Below are 16,167 nucleotides of genomic sequence, written 5' to 3' on the forward strand. Positions count from 1 at the left end.
CCCTTCTAATGAGAGCTTTTGTTACATCCCACTGCAATCTTGTCAGAGCTTCAGCTCTTGGCTTTAAGGCAGAAATACACACCTTACTATAACCTTGAAGTAAGGATGTTTTTGGGTTTTTTTTTCCCCCATTTATTTCGAGTTCTGGAAGCTGTAGATTTCCTAACAGGTGCTGAGGTCCTGATCAGTCATGGGCATTTCATTCATTTACTGTAATAAAACATCTATAATAGAAGTTGCACACTACCAGTATAACACCTAATTAGTATTTGTCTAGCATAGGAAGCTCTCATTCTGTTAATAGCATATTCTCAGAGAGCTATATAGATATTGTATGTGGAAAAGTAACATTTATCAAGTAACCTGAGAAAAATATCTGATGGAATAGTTCCTGGGTACCCATTAAAAGCTTTACAATCAAAACTATTGATCCTTTGAAATCTTTAATTACTCTGAGGGGACTAAACTGCAAAGCTTAATAAAGTAAATCTATATGGCTGAGAGGAGTTCATGGTTGCTCATATATAATACCACCAGAAATGACTGATAAATTCACCCATATTGGCATTATTAAAAAATTAGTGGCACCATCACTTTGGAAACCAGCAGGCAGGTGGGAAGAGAGAGGTGGAAAGCAACAGAGAAGTGGGTTGGTTTGGAGATCAGACACCAACTCACTGTTGCATATGCTTTTTCTAATAACATATACTGCCTGTTTAACTGACTTCAAAACTTAAAATTTAATACATAACATCAAACTTTGACAACAATCTTGCACTGCTAGTAAATGAGATTAATTTTTCCTCAAAACATAGTAAGTCTATTCAATATTTATATTTCTAGAGAAGATGAAGATGATTATTTGATCATCACAAAAAAGTTAATAATCTCAAGAAAAATTGGATTATTGAAACCATGATATTAATCCAGAACATTTATCATAACCATCATGAAAATAAAGTGTCGCAAGATAGTCATTCTTTCTAATATACTTTTGCATAACAATGTGCAAAAGCAGAAAATTAACTGCATTTTTTTCTCACAGTATTGTTAATTCAACAATAATATACAATTATATAGTAGATTACATACAAGTTTCCCAACTAAATCAATTAGGACCACATTTTAGAGAACCAGTCTCTGGTAAAATCTCCCAATGTGCTACAAAACTACATAGATGACTTTCTGCCACATGGCAGTTTTTAACTTTTGTTTTTAACAACTATGGCATATCTAGTTTCAAAGGTAATGAATGCCTCATTAGCTACCTTTACAAAGATGACTATTTGAGAACGACTGACTCTTCTCGACTAATTGCTATTCCCATTTTCTTACCTGTTATCAAGGCAGAGTGGTAATATCCACAGGATACAGAAGAAACAGGTTTTCCAACATCCACTTGACAAGGGACAGTGACACAGGCTTTATCAGCCAGGCCAATCTGACCTTCTGAATTGTCACCCCACACAAAAAGCTGCCCATCCTCTAAAATGAAGACACAGACAGTTAACAGATTTAAACCCAAAACTAATAAAAAGTTCATCTACCCATTTAAGAGCATTTCACAAACTCTGTGTATGACACTACTCAATGTCACTATCGCAGGGACATAAATAATAAAGTGGTATTTAGCACAATGCAACAACGCAGTCTGAGGTAAGAGGGTATCCCTTAAGCTTTTCAAAAGTGACAATGAACACTTAGTCATCAACTGATATTAGACAACAAATAGCAACAGGAAAAGTACTTCATAAAAACATTCCTTCAAAAAGAGAAAGACTGGGCATATAAGACAACGCAGTTGCCAGAGGTCTGTATGAAAATATTATGGTGAATTTAAGGCATCTTCTCATTTCTAGTAGCAAGTCACTTATTCTTCCAAATTTATTCTCTGTTCTGACTTTGGTACACACCCCACTTATTCTTGCCTCATCTTTCAGTACTCTTCACAAGTGATTACGTTGCCCAGCTTCATTTTGTTTTCCTTAAACTACCACAATAGCTGTTACAGGTTTATTAAGACCACCCTCTGTTGACACAATGACCAATGGCAGCAATAAAAAACAGAAAAAAAAGGTAGCAAACAACATGAAAAATCACTAGACTTCTCTAGAAGAGATGAGGTCTTCTCTCTGCATATTTCTTATTGTTGGGAAATAAGTTGTGAATAAAAAAATGTACCGTCTACAGTGCTACTGGGATGTTGTTGGGAACTAAAATAATTCAAAGTTGACTTACAGATCTCAGGAGAATGTCAGCCATCGTCACAAAAAACCCACAACCCAGACGACCAAGCTAGCATCTCTCTCATACACTCTTAGGCTCTGTCACATTCTGAAATGACAGCCTCAATAACGTATCCTAAACATGTACAAAACCAGCTGCAAAACTTATAGGGTAATAAAGGACCACCCATTCAATGGCTGAAAGTATTATAACTGTGTGGACTTCAACATGTCGTAATTGTATAATTTGCCATCGAAGAAATAGGTCATAGGTTCAGCCTCTCTCAGAATTGACACAGCTGTATAGCCTGTGCCAGTAGACCCAAAAGAGTTGCACTAAGAAGCGGAATTAGAGAAACTTAGTTTTCATAAGATTAATGTTTTGTAGCTGGCTTCTCTGGAAACAAACTGAAGATTATTCCCATTTTGAGAGTATTCATACTGTCTCTCCTTTGTAAGGATTCCTACTAAACTAGTACAGGCTGAGAACTCATTGCAGGCCATTGCTCATGGAAAAGGTCCACTTTCATAAATATTGTAGGAAGGTAATGACACTGCCACCCCTTATAACATTGTGTTGAAATAGGCAATTGGCTATCAAAAAATGACTACTGTTACTAGGGAAAGAAGACAGGGTGGCATAGAAAATACACCCACATACGCAGACAGAACGCTGGAATAAATGTTTCCCTGGAACTCTAGGCTGGATGCACATAAAGAGATTTTATTAGTGGTTGCTCTTACCAGTTACTGCTGCTGAGGTGTATGATCCAGCTGCTAGCTGTTTGATCTTGTGCTGGTTGGTAAAAAAATTAATTAAATGAAACGTGGTCCTTTCCTCTGTGTCACCTAATCCCAACTGACCTTCACTGTTACCTCCAGCAGCATACACATTTCCTTTTTCTGCATACAGAAAAGCACATGTAACACACATAATAAAGACATTCTCATCAATATTAAAATGTTAGAGAAACTGACGCAAGTAATCTAATTTTCAATGGAAAAACATTAAAGTTGGGGTCTACTGCCCTGAAATATCCTCGAGTTGACATTAACACTTTCTGTTGATCCTAGCAACAAGGCTTTCCTGCACATGCTTGGATCAGAACTTTCTAAAAGTCTTACATATACTAGACTTACTGCGTTTCCCACCATTCTGGAGACTGATCTAAAAAGTAAACGTAATTTGAAGTTCTGCAAGAGTTCTGAGAAAATGACTACGAGTAACCCTGGCAGCCAGAAGAAGCTCCTTCCCCAAATAATATATATTTTAAGATAAAGCAGGAGGAAAATGGTGAATGATGTCACAGGCAAGAAAACTGAAATTGTATCAGTACATAAATTAGAGATGCATAACTTGATAGTTTTGAGTACTGCGAATGAAATATGTTTTTGCTCAGGTTTTTATTAGAAATAGTCTACTCATTTTAATAGTTAAATCACTTGATTTAATTAACTAGGTCTTTATTTTGTTTAAGAATCTCAAAGATGAAGTTAAAAGTGATGACTGACATCTTCAACTTAAGAGAACTTTAAGACTTATATTTTTAATTTTAGTACGTTTTACATCTGAAGTGCTCATTTATGACGAAAAAGATAAGTCCTATTAATAACACAAATCCAGACACAAATGTGATAAGCAACTGACATACAAATTATAAATGGTCCTTGCTATATAGAAGACCACAAATTATCTAGCCAGCGCGTACACTAAAAGTGACTAATATTTACACTGTGCAGTCTTGCATACTCAACTGTTATTAAAACGTTCTGTTTTATTCTAATAGCCTTATTTACAGTGCTCAGGTTCTCCACAGATATAAACCTCATAATAATCAAACAATCCTCTTTATATCATTACTGCAACCTAAAGGATTGCTACCACAAAGACGGCTACTCCATTACATAAATTTTAGAAGCATGACAAGAATTTGCATCAATTCTCTGTATACTGTCTTTCTAAAAATTTATTTTTTAGTTTAAATTTACAGTTTATTTATTTATAACTTAATAAACCTACTTGTCACTGAAATAGCAGACTACCTTGTCGAACCAAAACGCAACAAAATTTGAAGACTTGAAAACATTCAGTTCTACTATATTTACTCAAATATATAACTTCACACTAATAAAGATAAATTACTTGTCAAAGGTAAATTTGAGTACGGATATATAAAAACTACTAATATACCTTTACAGGGCTTAAATGAAATATTGATAATGGTTAACTATACCTCAAATGCCAGCAAGAAAATATTTCATCTGTCTATTGCTAGCAAACTCCTAGATAACATTATTTTATAAATGCATTGGCTCAGAGCAAATCAAGCATTGAAAGTACTGGATATCAAACTCACAAGTTTTAAGAGTCCCATTTTCATTTATTTTTCCTTCCTCAATACTCCTGGGCTTCCTAATGTAATTTTGCATGAAAGCAAAGGAAGAAATCTATCTTTAATATGTATATAATATAGGTTACATACCTGTGTAAACTAAAGTGTGGTTTCTTCCACAAACAGCAAGTTTTGTTTTTTCTGGTTTTAAAGCTATGAATTAAAGCCAAAAGGGGGGGGAAAAGTTATAAACAAGCTGATAGCTGGTTCAACAACAAAATGTTCTATGCTCTAGAGGGAGCTCTGGGTTTTTTTTCATATTTTTACCAATAGAATGATTACAAGATTTGTTGCCCATTTGAACCTTGTACATGACTTATTGAATCAGGATTCCCCCAAGACAAGAAAACAGATATAGACCTTAAAAATTTACAGCTGACACTCAGGTTAACTTGATCATGGCTATTTCATCCCAAAGCCACATTCACCAGCGTTTACCATTTACGGGATATGCCACAAAGAATGCATCACGTTGCAAGACAAAATGCAGGCTTAAAGCTACCTTCAATTTTCATTAACAGCACTATTCTTAACTCCCTCTTACACTTTTCCCACTATCTTTAACCCTTAAAATCATACTGTTCTGTTGTCTTGTCATCTCTATCTTCCTTTGTTATGCACAGCTACCTTTTTTGCTAGACTTTTGCTCTGCAGTGCCCTCTTATCGATCATTAAACTCAACTGCCAAGGACAGTCCTATCTGGACTAGTGCCTACAATTTTTGCATATACAATCCTGTCTCAATTTCAGCTCAATTACTGCCCACCCATTGCACGTACTTCTCTGCAGCCTGGTCACAGTGAAAGACTGGGAATGTAGGCGAGAGGAATCAAGAGTTGGGGAGAAAGAGAGAATACAGAGGCGCTTTTTCTCCCGTGGCAAGTGCACGCCATTTCAGAAACAGGAAAAAAACCTCACTGCCTTTTCCATTCTCTCTCCCATTATTAATCATTGCCAAAAATTTATCTTCTCTCAGCCATGTCCATGGGCCCTATACAACACCCTTAAAACAGCATTATTTTTACATAATAGATCTTTGATTGCTTTTCCACTGTACTAGTCCGTGACAAAGCCAACAACCATCATCCCTTTCACAAACCTTTTTACAGTCCTTCCAAATCAACTTTCATTAGCTCCAGAACATTCAGATTAAAGCCCCTTCTACCAAGTCACCGAATAAATCTATCTACTTAAGCATGAACTGTTTCTGGTCTATCACACAAACATAAATTGTCCAAATTCAGGTTCCTGCCTATCCTATCTGACACCTACCACCAGGCTGGAACCATAACACTTTCAATGCTGGCTTCTTCCTATAATCTTAATTTGCTGCTTTATATCCCAAAACTCTGCTTCCAACTTCAGAGACAATCTTAATCAGCTCTTCAGAAGCCTGTGCTCTCTAACCTTCCTCCTACTCAGGCTAATCAATCGTATTTGACGAGCCGTGCTATATTTACAACATTGCTGGCAATTTTTCACAACCAATTTCATTAGTCTCTAGTCAAGTCCCAGAAGACATTTTTTCAGAAAACATGCAGCCACAACCATTTGGCCCCAAGCAGAAACTGAAATGTGTCCTTGCAAGCCCACTCCCAAAGCCAAGTGACGACTGAAAGCTAGCGAGAGAAGCTCCAGGACTTTCTTCTGCTGCCTGCTGCCAAGAAAAGAAAGATACCCCCCTTGTGACTCTTTTCAATGGATGCCAGGTCTGGTTTGAATTGCTGTGATCTCCTCTTCATCTTTTATTCTCCATTGCAATTTGACAGTAAAAACAAAACTTGACACCCACTCCATTTAAGCCAAGGTAAGAACCAATCTCTCACATGGCTGACAGAAGATGTGAACCTGAGAGTAGCTGCATTCTCCCTCTGAAGTGAAATAGAGAGAGGAGCGGATAAAGGACAGTAGAATAAACTAAATCAGGAAGAAAGGAGTTTGAACAAGCAGGATAACTTGTTTTTAACAATAAGCTAACAGATCGATCTGCTGGCAGAAAGGATGAGGATAAACATTTAATGGTGAAAAGAAATGTGTTAATAGGATAGATCTGACTTGACATAAGTAAGGGGATAGGGACAAATATTGACTTAGTTTTGTTTGACAAGATAAAACTGGTTAGGAAAGCTCAAGAAGATAACAGTGCAATTAAAACATATTTTACAACACATAAAAGAATACGGGTATTTATTTTACTGCTTCATACAAATATATTAACATTGATGCCCCTCGGGCACTTCTTATTCTTGCTAAAAACGTAGCAGCACATGTAGAAAGTTCTCCCATAGATTTTTTCATTTATAAAGGTACTAAGACAGAAGCGATACAAAGGTTACACAGTGCTGTTGCAACTCTGATTTCTAACGCATAGACAACACTACAGAGACCAGGGATCTGTTTAATGTCCTTGCAGTCACAATGAAGTTATGGTTTGTCAAAAAGGCAAATATTACATAAAATGAGAGCCCTCAAAGAGACAGGATTCTCTGTATCTGAAGTAATCTTCAGACAGAAAAGGACCCAGAATCTGGAACTGATGGAAAATCAAGCAGGGATCCTTTTAAGCTACCTTTATGAGCTTGTGCAGCAATATGGTACATATGATGAGTAAAGAAGGCAGAACCAGTTGGTTTGGAACTGCATCTTATAAAGTACCTTTTCACAAGGGTCTCCTTTCAAAAAGACAAAAAAAGAAAAATTAAACAAACCTTTAACACATGTTGGTTTGCTGACAGTGTTCTTTGATCCTAGTCCTAATTGGCCCCAGTTGTTACTGCCGAACATATATAGTTTACCATTCCCTGAAAAAAAAAAAGCACAGTCAGAATCCATACAAGTATTTGCATACCTCATACAAGACAAGATGGTCATTCACACGGTGTGCTATTTATTACTTCCTTTTTTAATGCGAGGTTCAATACTTAAGTGTAAACAATAACTAATGTCCTTGCGATTTTTCAGTACAACAGTAGTAACTTAATTGTTTAAGTAAGAAATCCCCAGCCAGAAGAAGGGACAAAAAGCAGAACAAACATCCTCTTCTTTAATCACAGCACTGATAAGGTGCTCTTCAGAAAATAAAATGTACTCTTGGACAGACACTGCAGTGCACAAACCACAGTATCACAGGCCTACTTAAAAAATAACAGCACATTTAACTGAGCACCTACATCTTTTACCCTAAAGACAGGAATAATAGTGCAGCTATATAATTAATACAAACACAAATTTGTAACATTCAGCTTATTTTATTGTTAAGGGGCTATTTCTTTTACTGCTAAATGTCTTCTCTTAAAATGATTTACAAATTTGTGCTTCTACAGAACATAGTTTCTGATAAATTTTCAAATGTGTTCACAAATTGCATTAATTTGTTACTCTGCCTGTAAAGAAGGAATGCATAAACCCCCCATGCAGTCAGGGAGTTTTGTAAACCTAAATGCAAATGTTAGATTACAAATATTCAACAGGAACAATGCCAGAATCATATTTCATAAACTGGTATGACATGTCATTGAACTTGCAGGTTTGACCATTACAAACAACAAACGGTTGTAGTTCTGAATAACCAGTGGTTTTTTTAAGAGGCTGGTATATGAACAGATGAAACTTTTGTCATCAGGCATGCAAATTAGACAGCCAGAATTGAATAGTGACAATACCTTAAAACGAACTCATTTCATTTCATTTTTTTAAACTATTAACTTTTGTAAATCTGTGAAGTTCATACCCAAAGATAAAAACCTCGTTCCAACAGAAATCTTTGCAAAACAATAGAAACTGATTTGTCAAAAAAAAAAACCCCAACTTTTATAGCTGTTAAAAGTTTATTTACTTTTGATGAAGGTCTGCAGAGCTTTGTGAGTTAAACTGCATCACAAGGCTGTCACGTAAGTAAACTTTGTCACCCTAGCCATCAACAACTATCACCTGACCAACCACTAGGCATAACAGCAATTCCACACAATAATGCCGAAATATTATGGCTGTTTGTACTTCAGTAGGTTTCCAATGAAGGTTCTGAATGTGATTTACAGAGACTTTGAAATATTATATTAAAATGTTTAAAATATAACAAAAATACTCAATTAAAAAGAATCCATTTATTTTCTTAAATATAACCATGTAGTTAAACAAACAAACAACAAAATAACAACAACTAACAATAACTAGTACCCAAAGTCCAAATCAAATTGTTAGATATGACAATTTTTAGAACATGGGGCTATGTGTCAATATCGCGTCTTTCTGAGAAAGTTGGAAGGGAAGAAAGTCTGAGGTCAAGTCTACACTTAGGGTGCTTTACTAATAGCATTTATATCACTATCCCAATTTTCATAATGCAATCACATCAAAACACATGCAGAGCTGTCTGTCACTGAAAGCAAAATGCACTTAACAGAAAGAATTTTTATTAGCAAATGTCGTCCTATATTGGTATATGCTTCCTTGTATCCTTGGTTTATACTTTTTAACTGCCTTTATTAGATAGTAATACTCCTGTGGGAATATGATGCCAAGCTGCCGTAATTCAATTTAAGCACATTCTCTTTTATCCATTTAAAATTCCAACAGGTCATGCTTTTCATCCTGTAATCTGCTGTTTCTTACATCAGTCTTTAAATTCTCAGGCATTGCTTTCTAAGTCAACGAGCTTAATAGATGAGAGGAATTTTTTTACATTTTTTACAACTGAGTAAAGGCCTTTTATCATTTCAGGCTTCCAACAACTAGCAGTGTAACAGAAAATAAGAAAACTGGCAAGCAGATAATTCAGACAGTGAATGAAAACGAACAGACATGATAGAGGAACTTAAACAAATGCCTGTAACGAAGCAACATTTCTGGGTCTGTACAGTAAATCAGGTTTCGGAACAGACATGCAACCTAAGCTTAGGAAACATGACAGAATTTTGTATGCAAGAGGCCCTATTTTCATAATTGCATACTGAGATATCTCCAGTCATCACCACAGATGCACTGAAGTGAGAACTAATTCAACAGCAGAGCAATAGGCAAGGATCATATTTCAAAACTTGGCACACTCAGATCACCCTTGGTTTTTTGCTTCCGCTTTGGTGCGGACATACAGAGATTGTGGCGATGTGCCATCTGGAATGGCCAGCAGAAGCCGGGTCCAGCAGAGTGAGATTATACCTCTGGGCAGCAGAAGGGAAACCACAGGATAGAAAGAAAGGGGACTACTCGGACTGTTTTGCTGATGAAAACATACTTCCACCACGAGGCTCCACCTTCATCCTGATGCAAGACTGGAGTATTTCTCCAAAGTATGTATGCATTGACTTATCACTAGCAGATGTTTCACCAACATTAATTCAGTGCTTTTAGGGAAGCCACACGGTGCTTACATCTTTAGGAACAAAGGTTTTGTGAGAGACTTCAGGAAGAGAGAGTCTCCTAACCAGTACATTTCTCATATGAGTAGCTGCTATCACAACCGTGATTCCACATCTATCATATGTTCCCCTAGTTCATGAAGAGCTACTAAAGGCATTCATTCAGCAGCTGGGAAATACCAGCTGAAATCCTCAATGTGCTTCATGATAATAGCAGGCAGCCAAGTACTCCTATCACCTATGTTCAAAGGCATGTTTCTAAATATTCATGATAATAGCAGGCAGCCAAGTACCCCTTTCACCTATGTTTAAAGGTATGTTCTAAATATTCTCCCCCTTGCTTTCTAAATAATATTACTGTGGGAGGGAAATAAAATGGGGAGACAATGTACAGACTTTTAGCATTTGCTACAAGATTCTATTGAGAAGCTATATCCAAAGAAAACGTAGGTGATATCTCAGACAGAGTATCATAAGTCAGGCACCATGATTTTTCATTTGTGCTGTTTTGTAAATAAACTATGTTAACAGTTAATTTAAAATTCATATGCAATGCAAATACATCTCATGAAAATGGCAATGATAACAGTTTTGTTCGGCAATTCACAATATTCTCAAAATAAAAGCTTTATTGAGCAATGAGAACAGTCAAACTCAGGACATTTAGCAACACACAAACAAAAACAGGGCAGTATGTTCCTTGCTCCTACACATATCAACACAAACACGTACTAACATTTCTAATTTTCCCCTTGCAGTTGATGGAGAAGATACCATGCCATGTTCTGATGGCCTGCAGGTAGGCAGGAAGAATAGAAGGAATTTGGTGTCCAAAGACCTGGAGAGATTCCAAAATCTCTTTAGTGTGAATTGTTGAATGTTTAATGCCTTACAAAAATGGAAATTATAAGCACGCTATCATGTTGTGGTTCCATATGCACCTCTTTTCACTCCTACTTTCACACTTGATACTTATTTCTTTCCTTCTACCCTCTTTGCATTGGGGGCTTCAATTCTCTCCAGAGCTCTGAGTTCAGAAAATGTGTCTTCCATCATCGCCATTTTCCCTCTTGTGAACAGGATCAGTCTCTCTGATCAAATGTGGGCAAGCTGCCTAGGATACTCTAATCAAGGCAAATAAACAATAAGACAGCTGTTAACTTTAAGAGTTTTGTAGAAAGGAAAATTAATAGAAAGGTATTGGGAGGAGATTCTTGAACATATCCATAACATCACTTACTTCACACTAGCTTCCAACAGGATGAACTGCTTTCCAAAGCCTGCAGTTATAGAAGATGCAGTGAGTGGACTGTCAGTATTCTTGGGCCAAAAATATAGAAATGGTGCAAGAAACATTATTAAACATATTACAAGTGGCACTGGAAGATACACTGTTCATGATTGCGTTAAAGAATTAAAGAAGACAACTGCTTAAAAAAATTCCTGCTTGAACATTTTAATGAAGATTGTGCTAAAGGTAGAGAACAAATTAACAAAGAAACACAAATTTCAATCCCAAATTCCAAAACTGGAGAAGGAAATGTTTCTCCGACTAGCTCAGCAGGCCAACTCTATCACTGGTCCTTTCTGTTCCAACACACAGCCACAGTAGGTAAATAAAATTTTGGATTCTAACTCCTAACCTAGAAAGCCGAAGAACAGTGTGTTTGATATTTACTTTAGACTTTTCTTTCTAAAAGTCATATGGGGATATTGATGCTGGATTAGATAAAAGAAGTATTTGAAATTTTCTGAATATTTTGTTTGAATGCTAAATATTAGATCCTGTACATTTTCTTCATTTGCATTCAGTCAAGATTCAGTGCTAGATGTAGCTGTCTCTCCTGCTCAAAACCAGCTTTAAGGAATGTTTTGTATCGATTTGGGTGATTTTTTTTACTTACGATTGTTGAGACATGTTAGTGTAAAACTGATATATTTCTATTAGATTTGAATCTACTTTATATTCCCACTGTCCCCTACATACATAGGTCCCACTAACTCTTCCAGGGGGTGGGGAAAAAAAAAAAAAAAAAAAAGGATTTTGTGACCTGTAAATAAAGACTGAAAATAAAATGAAGCATGCATTAGCACACACCTGCTTGAGATACTTTTCCTTCCTCAGCGATGTTTGTCATTTATCTCTTCCAGGTCAGGTTCAGCTGGATTTCAAGAAGCTCTTGGTTTCCCTCAAGGTCTGTACCCTTCTCAGTAAATTCATTAACAGCATGCACTTCTGGAGCTTTTATTCCAGGTGTTACTGCAGTTCAGTGTCATTCACCAAGGGCTGTAATTCCACTGTTATCCAACTCCATCTAACAGCAGAAATGCGAGGTCCACACAGGCATGCACAGGTGTGAAGAACAAATGAGGGACAAAGGTTTTCTGTTTCCCTTCTTCACTTTTTTGTACGACTCTTGCAGTTTCTCTACCTTTGCTCGTCGTTGATCAGTAGTTTACCCTCACTCTCGCCTCGACTTTACAATGCCCAAACAACCTTTTGGTACCAAAGAAATTTTGTACTTTTCCTTCTACAGCTCTTTCTCGTCAAAAGCCTTGAGAAAATAAAGATCTGATTATCTAGAAGCTTCCCTGGTGACAAATCTGCACACTAAAACAGCAAAGGCCAGCTACAGAGACATTCCTGAAACATGCTGCATAAATTAAAATAAAAGGGAAAAGGGGCGATAGTAAAGAAACAGTGCTGCATGCAAACCTATGCAAGTTGACTTCTTCAAAAGCTTTATATAAATGGCCACTATTACAGTGACATGGGAATTAGGGGATTGTTGCTGATTAGGGTAACACTGCTTGGCACAGACACATGCCAGGGGAACTCAAGCAGGCAATTTAAATTTACTAGTCTAAACCGAGAATTATACTAGTGTTATTTCAAACTGAGTGTGGGTATACAAAAGGATATATAAAAAAAACTTTCAAAAGGAAAATTTCACAGTGCCCCAGGTTACATTCTGATGAATTTTATGCAACAGGCAATTTAATAGAACTGGTTCAATCCAAGAAAAAGTGTCATGTTTTGTTCAAAATAAACTATTCATGGATAATTCATCTTCTATGAAGTTAGGCTTGAAAAATTAATTGTATAATTTCACCTCAAGACGTTCTGCAGTTCGTGAAATCTATACTCTTTTTTTTGTCATGCCTGGAACAGTTCATTCTAAAAATCCAGCATGTTCAACTTTGCTTACGGACATAGCAAGAAACCCTCAGGAAATTATTTAATGAGCAATGACCAATTGGGCATTGATGAGGAATAAACACATTCCAATAAAAAAGTCCTGAAAATATGCATATAAATTTCATAACAACAGTCTTATTGTCTATCAACAGTTGATTGTCAATACAATTGACACACATGCTCAGCAGAATACTCCCTTCCACATAAAATAAATTGAACAAATTCTTCAATGAGTATTGTTTCCATCATTTTAAAGAAATCAAAATAAACATTAATACTGCTCACTGTATTGCACCTGAGCGTCTTTCAATGCTTTTGCAATTTATTTCCAATTTTAGTAGGATTTTCTGAAGTTTCTTGAGTTGCTCTTTCATTTGTTATTTTCAGTTGACAGTTAACAGTAATTCAAACTTTCATTTCAGAGATACAATTTTAGCTATTGTTTCAGGCAGGTTCCTAGTGAACTTGTTGACTGTGTTCAACAGGTACTGTTTACTTCCATGATGCAAACCTCTACATTTAAGATTGACTACAAAACACTGTCAGATTCACAAAAACATTCAAGCTGAACAAAGTCACATTTACTTTAAGCCCTGTGTGAAACATTCAGTTATTAGAGATTCCCTCATGAGAGTTCTTGGGCACGTCTTGCGAAAACCTTCAGTGACCTCACACTAACTTCAAAGGCAACCAATAGCTCCCACAGAACAGTCCTCACTCCTCTCCACAACCTCATTTGATATATTACCTCAGGATTCAAACAAGAATCATAACTTTCCAAGCTCTCCAAATATATAACCTTTTATCATACCATCCATTTCCAATACTGACCTGTAACAATAGCGGTATGTTCATCTCCACATGATATAAGTACAGGCTTGTCATTTTTGAACCAGAACTTGCTAGGAATATCTTCAGCAAATTTGCTTTTTCCAAATGTGAAAACAGCACCTGATTCTAAAACACAAAGAGATAATGTCAATTTTAGTGAAAACAAATTTTCCTTCATACATTTTGAAATCGTCATCTCCTATTAATTCAATTGCACATTTTAGTTTCCTGACTTTTTCTTTTTTAAAAAAAATGGCTGAAGTGTTTTCTTCTATTCTGTTTCACCAAGATTACTTCATTTTCAGGCTCACATTTCAGTCCTCCTGATTCTTCTAAGCCTTCGTGAATTTCCTAATACAGTAGGTATTGTTGCTGGTATATTGTGTTCTGAAGATATAATAATTTATTTTAAAGTACACTAATGTACTTTATTGCTACCCCCTGGGAAAAACTATTAGGTGAGTAAAAGAAAGAATAAAGAACTCTGAATAACTGCCCCCAGAAAGCAAAATAAAAAGCTCATCCTGAAAGCAGGTCAGACAGAGAGCTCTCACTTACATTTACACTTGAATTCAAACAGGTTTTCCAAATTGGATTAGAGACAGAGACACACAGACTGTAAAGAGCTAACAGGCTCCAAACTGACCACTCTTCCTCACCCATCTGAAAAGATACATGTGCTCTAAAAATGACCCCCTAAAATCAAAACTCTCAGCCTTCAAAACACAGTTTGGCCCAACTGTCTTTAATCATACCACCATGATCTAAAAAACCCAAACAAAACCACCCCAAAATAAAGTCCAGACAGCTCTTCCGCCCTTATAATCTGACTAGTTTTCCTCAACTCTTCCTACTTTTAAGAGTGGCAACAACTTTGTTTAAAAACACAGAATGTTAACTACTCATTCACCTTTTGGTTAAGCATGTGGCTCAACACAGAAAATATTAATTTTACAGGAAAACGAATGAACTTACAAGTTAAATAATTTGCCAAAAGCCATGCAGACAATGCGCAAAGCACAATTAGACCTCCTCTTTTAAAATGTGAAACCTTCCATTTTTTTTGAGAAGAAAACAAAAAAAAATCCAAACCTTTTCCATGCAGACTTTTTGTTAACATATAAGCCATGATAACACAAAGACACACAATGTATTTGACACTACATTGCTTCTGCAAAATTACATACAATTTGTCAGTAACATCAAAACATCTCTATGTATTTACTTTAAATTAAAAGTCTTATCAATGGTCTGTACCGCAGCTCCAAAACCCAAAGTTCTCTCTTAAACTGTAAATTTTATATTCATTTAGAAATGATTCTTTAATGCAAAAGTTTCCCGTATTTGCAAATAACATGTTGTTTTATGCGTCAGGTTCAGCTGACATGTATAAAATTGTATTTATTACCTCTCTAGATGCATTTTATTTTCACTGTTTTACCAAAAACAAGCCTTGTACAGACAAATTCAAGACTTCTAAAGAAAGGGTTGAGTTTTTCCTCCTTTCATGTAGGCAAACCTACAACCTTATACATGCTAAAAGGCATCCGAAAACTCTATTTTAAGTTTTAATCTCCAGCTAACACAGTCATGCTACCTACTTGAACACGATTACAGTGATCTCTTTGGCACTCGTGCTTAAGTGGAGCTCTCTGGTCCACTTAACTTTTCTTTCAGAAGTGTTAACGTGAACATATATATATGTATATATTCTTAATTCAGTGTATGGAAAAAGCAGGCGATTTAATTCACAAACGTCCTTTGTAACACCTCATTCATTTCCCAACCGAAACCTAAGCCGTCAGTTGGGAAATTAAATCCCACCAATTCATAAAATTAAAACCCCACTAATTCATAAATGAGGTTTTTGCTTTCTCGGCACCGAGCGAATGTCTAAAAACTACCGCAGCTCACACCACGGACCAAAACTCATTAATTAGCTGAAAAAAAAACCCCAAACATCCAAGCCTTGTCTGTTTAACACCGCACCACCGCACCGTGCCGGTGACGACAGCACGGTTGCCCTCGCTAATCTCTGACGTCAGCGCACGTATTTCTCCCCAGACGCCGGAAGACAGCGGTCCCGCAGCCCGGCGCCGTGCCCCGGGGCACCGGCACTCGCCGGCCGGCGGAAGCCCGGGGCGGCCGCGAAGCGCAAAGCG

At 36.6% G+C, this 16,167-nt stretch overlaps 1 protein-coding gene across 1 annotated transcript in view; it reads right to left on the reverse strand.

Annotated features, from left to right (window-relative positions):
- Positions 1-15,134, reverse strand: part of RPGR (retinitis pigmentosa GTPase regulator) — a gene marked incomplete at its 3' end in the record, with an annotated part of 42,753 nt that extends 27,619 nt beyond the window's left edge. Inside the window, 6 exon segments of the mRNA XM_009888367.1 lie at positions 1,336-1,485; positions 2,970-3,128; positions 4,709-4,771; positions 7,327-7,419; positions 14,006-14,131; positions 15,098-15,134. Of these exon segments, the coding sequence (XP_009886669.1) occupies positions 1,336-1,485; positions 2,970-3,128; positions 4,709-4,771; positions 7,327-7,419; positions 14,006-14,131; positions 15,098-15,134 (628 nt within the window).
- Positions 15,135-16,167: the final 1,033 nt, after the last annotated feature.

Source organism: Charadrius vociferus, unplaced genomic scaffold, assembly GCF_000708025.1.
Source record: "Charadrius vociferus isolate BGI_N301 unplaced genomic scaffold, ASM70802v2 scaffold206, whole genome shotgun sequence".
Lineage (NCBI taxonomy): Eukaryota > Metazoa > Chordata > Aves > Charadriiformes > Charadriidae > Charadrius > Charadrius vociferus.